Source organism: Mastomys coucha, unplaced genomic scaffold, assembly GCF_008632895.1.
Source record: "Mastomys coucha isolate ucsf_1 unplaced genomic scaffold, UCSF_Mcou_1 pScaffold11, whole genome shotgun sequence".
Lineage (NCBI taxonomy): Eukaryota > Metazoa > Chordata > Mammalia > Rodentia > Muridae > Mastomys > Mastomys coucha.
In genome coordinates this window covers 14972424-14978844 of record NW_022196893.1, presented here as the reverse complement: position 1 = coordinate 14978844, position 6421 = coordinate 14972424, and the positions used below count along the sequence as shown (strand labels likewise).

General features: G+C 48.7%; 1 protein-coding gene across 2 annotated transcripts in view; it reads right to left on the bottom strand.

Moving 5' to 3' along the window:
* Pnpla3 (patatin like phospholipase domain containing 3) overlaps positions 1-3935 on the bottom strand; it is a 21464-nt gene extending 17529 nt beyond the window's left edge. For both annotated transcript variants that reach the window (XM_031351317.1, XM_031351325.1), the window contains exons 1-2: positions 3642-3935; positions 437-669 (exon numbers count right to left, since the gene is read on the bottom strand). In XM_031351317.1, the coding sequence (XP_031207177.1) occupies positions 437-669; positions 3642-3828 (420 nt within the window). In that variant the 5' untranslated portion in view covers positions 3829-3935. The remainder of the gene's footprint in view (positions 1-436; positions 670-3641) is intronic.
* Positions 3936-6421: the final 2486 nt, after the last annotated feature.

The following is a 6421-nucleotide window of genomic DNA, read 5'->3' as shown; positions in this document are numbered from 1 at the left end:
AAAAAAAACCAACCAACCAACCAACCAACCAAACAAACATCTAGATCTGGCAATAGAGGCAAATCAAAATGGTTGCACCCTGGAGAAGCTTCATTCAAAGAGCCAGCCTTACTGCTAACATGCATATGCTGAGGTGTGGGGCACACCCAGAACCAGTTCTCTGAGTCTTAAAGGAGGAAAAAAAAAAACAAAACTTGCAGTAGGTGCAGCCGCACAGTCAAGCACTTGCCTGGTAGGTATGACCAAGGCACTATCTCCTAATCCCAGCACTGGAAAAATTAAGAGAATGAAAGAGTCCTGGCATAGTCAGGCTTCCGGAGGGACAGACACAGTCCCTGAATGTCTAGCAGTCCTATGACCCCAGTCCAGTGAGAGAATGACAATCCTGTGCTGTGGCGCTTTCATGTGACCACACCCAGAGAGGCAAAATGCTTACGTCCACCACTTCATCTTTGGACTGGAACTCAGACACCAGCACGTTCTTTCCATCCGACACCCGGGTGAGTGAGATGTAGAGCCTACCAGAGATGATCTGGTGGACATTGTCTGGGAGGGTCTCCTGGAGCCCATCTCGGATGCACTTGTAAATGTTGAAGAACGGGTGGAGGGTGCTGATGTTGCGGCTCCTGGCTTTCCTCACGAGGTCCATGAGGATCTCCATTATATGGTCTGGGGACAGAAGACAAACACATAGGCCAGGATAGCACATTGGAGAACAGAAACCACACAGAGCTCTTGAACTGTGGCTGGTCCCCATTAAGATACCACAGAACACACCCTGTGTTTTGGTCAGGATAGGGTATATTCAAGGTGGCTATAGGTGACACCCTATATTCCAAAGGTTTATTAGATGACATTATCTCATTAACAGTAATTGACAGTCATTACGAAGTGGTAATATTCTGAGTATGACTGAAAACAAAAATCAATTTCATCCTTGTCTGACTTTATTCAAGGGAGCAACTAAAAACTATAAACTAGCCTGTATGGTATGTGGTATTTCCTGGATGGTGCTGGGGTGGGCCTTCCAGTGGCCCACACTCATGAGAACTTTACTTGCCTGTCCATAAAGCCACAAGCCATCAACACATCAGCACTCCAGCCTTGGAACAAATGGACTCAACATTAGACGGCACAGAGGAAATAATGCAGATCTAAATGTAGATCTGACCTCTACCCCTTACAGAGGAGAGCACTCTGCCATCTGCCATACAACAGACTGTAATTTTTTTTTAAAAAAAGATTGTATACATATACACACACAAACACACACACACACACACACACACATATGCTTATGTGTGTGGGAGCTTATGTTCACCTCATGTGTGCAAAAGCCCACAGAGGCCAGAAGAGAGCATCGCATTCCCAGGAGCTAGAATTATAGGTGGTCAGTAAGTTGCCAAGCGGGTGCTCTGCAAGAGCAGTAAGCAATTTTAACCACTGAGCCATCTCTGCAGCCGCTAGCCTGCCTGCCTCTTTCTTCCTTTCTTTTTTCGAGACAGGGTCTCTCTGTGTAGCTCTGGCTGTCCTGGAACTCTGTAGACCAGGCTGGCCTAGAGATCCGCCTGCCTCTGCCTCCCAAGGGCTGGGATTAAAGGCGTGTACCACCACCACCCGGAGATAGCCTGCCTTTTTCAAGGAGAGTAAAAATGTATTCACTTTTGGAGACAGAAAGGATTGAGTAGAATAACATTTATAAAATGCTCAACCCAGAAAAGGCTATTTAAGCAGTTAGGCTCCGTGTAAGCCTCTAAGCTCAGACTTCCCAGATCGCACAGTAGGTACACAGCATACTCACTCTCCAGACCAGGCCCCTTTGGCCAATCCACTCTGCCCTAGCACTTATGACAACATGAATCCTGGTTTCATGAGGTCAGGCATATCCCAGCTTTTCCTAATCCAGCTCCCAGCAAAGCCCGCCCCATGGCTGAGCCTGGCTTGAGGGTGAACTCACACACTGGTGGCTGATTGCACCTACCTCCTCTGCCAAGTCCAGCCAAACACTCAGATGCCCCAAACACCTGTGCCCATTCCAAGCCCTGGGCAATGCACTTTAGCAGCTCCCTCCAGAGGTAACCTGTAGTTCTGCCCTCTCTGGGACCGACAGGACAACCCCAGGCTGCCCCCCCCCATCTTCTGTGCAGTTACAAACACCCTCTTTATCAGTGGTTCTCAACCTTCCTAATGCTGTAGCTCTTTCATACAGTCCTTCATGTTGTGGTGCCTACCCCAACACAAAATTATTTTCGCCAATACTTCATAATGTAATTTTGTTATGAATCATAATGTAAATATCTGTTTTTCAATGGTCTTAGGCGACTTCTGTGAAAGGGTCATTAGACCCCCAGAGAGGTTTTGATCCCCAGGCTGAGAACCACTGCTCTATATGAAAGTGGGTGTACTTAAGATTCCTGGGGCAGTGCATTTAAACCTTGTCCCAATAATCATCCATCCCTATTGGGGCTCAGAGTCCTCCACATAAGAACTGCCTTTAAGGCTGAAGCCCAGGGTGTGCAATGGCCATTGTCTTCCCAGAGGCTAGACCTGGAGTTGCAGATGATTGTGAGCCCTTTACTCCTCTTTCAGTCCCTCACTGGGGAAGCTAGACAAGCAGGCACACAGCCAGAATTGTTCCTCTTCTAATCCCTGAGTCTTATCAGCTCAGGGTCTGCTCACTGATCCTATCCAATGGCAGAGCTCCGCTCATCAGCTGGGGCTTTCCCCTGCCTGCCAAAGTCTCTCCCTGCTGGCTGTGGCCAGCTGAGCAAAGAGTAAAGTGTTAAAGAGGCCCAGATCAATGAAGGTTGATTCGGGACATTATCATGCAGCCTGGAGACCATTGGGTGACAGCAGTTCCCCTGTGGGCACTTAGCCAAGCCCTGCCCACAACCTCAAAAGCATCCAGCTATGACACTGGGGAGGGAGGGCACCACATTCTAGTAGTTTGGGGGGGGGGAGGAGAGTAAACTCGCCTCCTCTCGTTCATAGGTGCATGGGCAAATGTTTAATTAGGCCAAGATTCAAATGCCCAGAATGTTACTATCAGTGACATCGATCTGGGAAGGGCCGCTTGCCCAGGCTAGTGTAGACAGGTGAGGGTGGAACTGGACCTGTCTGGGAACCCATTCCAGCTTCTAAGGAGTGTTCCAAATACTTCTCTTACCCACACACCCCGCCCTCAGCAGCCACCTCGAAAGGCGACCGGAGCATTGGACTGCCACCAATGGTGTTCTGGGTGCCACCAAGGGTGTTCTGCCCTCCATGGCGGCACCCACCATGGGACACTAGCCAGAGCCACACAGGACAAACCTTCTGTGGCTCAGGGACCAGAGGATCCGGCAAACCTGCGTCGTTCCCTGCTGTTCAGGGATGACCCAGCTGGCAGGACCAGAGCGCCGGAGCTGGCCAGGAAGGAGATGCTCAAGAGTCTCCCGGGCAAAGCGCGTCTGCTCCCGCCCGCCCCGGGAAATCCCAAGGCAGGTGACAGGTCCAGGTCTCCAGCTGGGTGTCCAAGGGCACCGGGAAGGATGAGAGCTCTCCGGACAGGTTTCTTCGTGCACCCCGGAAAGTGTTACCGATTCCCCAGGTGAAGCAACCCCTACCCGCACGCGGGGCCTGGGTAGTGGCCGTGGACGCACCGAGAGGGAGACTGCACAAGAAGGTGACAGCGTGCAGTGCACCGGCCGAGCAGCCGAAGAAAGTGTGAGCATCGCGGAGAAGGTGCGGGGCGCGCTCGCTCAGACATAGCGTAGCCCCGACGTGGTAGAAGCCCAGGAAGCCGCAGCCTGCGAACGACAGGCTCCAGCGCCGCTCTGGGTCGTACATCGCGCTCGGCTCTCCGGGCGCGCTGCAGCTCAGTTCTGCTCCCTGGGTTGCTGCTCTGAGCTTGAGGAGCAGAAGCAACCTAAGCTGTCCTCAGGTGACGTCACTGAGGCCCCGCCCTGCTCGGACCATGCAAATAAGCCAGTGGAAGGCCCAATGGGCGGGCTGTACTGATGCCCCGCCCTCGTAGACTTTCCCAAATTCTAGGTTTAGGTGCTTGGAGGGCAGAATGGCTCTTTTCATACCCTTGTCTTTCAGGTTCTCTCTCCTTTTCTTTATTACACGAGAGATGCTAGCATCCACATATTGTCTTTCCTTTATTTTCATGTAGGGCTTCTGGTTTTGCAGTTATTTATTTTGCTTTCTGTTCGTTTGCAATTCATGGAGATTTTGTTCCTTCCTTCCTTCCTTCCTTCTTAAAAGATACATGGGCTTCCCCACCCCCCGCCATGTGTATGAGTATTTTGTCTGCATGTATGTCTGTGTACCATGGGCGTCCAGTGTCCAAGGAGACCATAAGAGGACGTTAAATCCCCTAGACCTGGAGTTGCAGATGATTGTGAGCCATGGCTTGGGTGCTCGGACTCCAACTCTGATGCTCTGTAAGAGTTGTGCTCTCAGCCGCTGAACCACCTTTTCAGCTCCTTGTTTAATTTTACAGGACTAGGAGCTCAAGCTCAGCCCTCCTGCATGCTAGGCAAAGGCTCTACCACTGAGCTGCGCTGGGCCCCTTTTTCTTTTAACAAGCTGCCTCCTTCAGTTGCTCAGCCCGGACTTCAGCCTCTGGCCCCTTTGCCCCAGCATCCTAAGTAACTAGGATTATGGGAAGACAACACCAGGCAGGAAGGGCCTAAAGTTTCCATGTCTTATAAATAAAATATGTGATTGGCAGGTGCCAATGAAGGCAGGAGTAGGGAAAGCTGGGATCTAGGTGGTTTCCGTGCCTATTCTGATACATAGTATCTTTGACCAAGTGGCTTAGCCTCTCCATTTATTTTATGTATAGCAATACAATTTGTACATTACAATTGAATTTTTTAGTTAAAAATTATTTTTAATATTTTTATGTGTATGGGTTTTTTGGCTGCATGCATATCTATGTACCTCATTCATGTTTGGTGCCCATGAAATCTAGGAGAGAGCATTGGAACCCCTGGAACTGGAGTTACAGGCAGTTGTTAGTTGCTATATGGGTGTTGGGAATCTAACCCAGGTCCCCTGGAGAAGCAGCATATGCTCTTAACCACTGAACCATCTCTCCAGGCTTATAGTAGAATGGTTTGCTACAATTTTAGGCAGAAGAAAAAAAAAAAAAAAGATAAGTTACAAAACCTCTCACCCCGCAGAAATTTTTTTAAATTTTTTAAAATTTTAAATTTTTTTTTAAATTTTTAATTTTTTTAAATTTAAATTTTTTAAAAATTTTAAAATTTTTTTTAAAAAATACTTCCTTGCAATTGGCACTGTGGCACACACCTTTAATCCCAGCACTTGGGAGGCAGGTGGCTCTCCAAATTTGAGGTTAGCCTGATCTACAAAGTGAGTTCCAGGATGACCAGGGCTGCACAACACATGTGTTCAGTAACATGTGATGTGTAATTCCTTCTGCATTAACAGTGAGTGTGATTCAAAAGCTACCCCATTCAGTTGGGTCTCAAAGGGAGAACACAGGCTGGATTCTTTTGCATTGCAAAAATGGTTCTTGGTACTTCAGTACCCAAAAAGCTGAATTCCCATATTCATTACAGAGGGTGAAAACTATGATAGAGTTGAAACTAAGGAAAAAAAATAGTTTTACATCCTTTCTTATGGCCCATAGGTCCTTTTGTCCATATTCCTCTCTTGGTCTCCAGTCTGAATTTTAGAAAATTCAGGGCCCACTGGCCACACATTGCCTTCTTGTCTATCCTCATGTGCTGAGAGAGGCCAGGCATTCTTCCTCACACCCAATGAGCATCATTTAACCATCCAGAACGTCATAGTCTGCTTCCTAGTGCTCTGGAGGGAAAAACAGATGTATGAGGTTTAGGTGAGGCTAAGTGTGAATCACAGACAGCACAATGCTAGGAGCCCTTCCCTTTCCCTCGTCCCAGGCCCTTGTCTGTCTGACACCCAAGCTCCTCACCTGGCCCTTGTTGGCAGTGTGTTGGGCTGGTGACATCTCCTGTGCTGAATGAGTTTCCCCATTTGTCACCATCTGTTTCCACAAGAGCATGTGACAGCTCTGCCCATGGTAAGAGGGAAGGGCTCTGTAAGAGGCCCAAGCATTGCAAACATGGCACTGATAGATTCTGCCCTTCCCCGTTCCTTCTCTCTTGCTAAACTGCTAGCCACCAAGGTCTCTTCCCTCATTTGGCCACTTCCTTATGCCTGAAACTCCAAGGTGCAGCTATCAAAACACCAAGATCCACCAGTCAAAATTCATTATTTGGCTACACTGGCTAACATGTCCAATAAGGACTTACCAAGTTATCCTAACACAGGACCCCCCCCCCTTTTCTCCTTAAAAATACTCCTGCAGAAATTCCTGATGTTGTCTTTGTCAGATCCACAGGCAGCCCCACCCCCACCCCATCCAACCCTCTTGCTCCTCCAG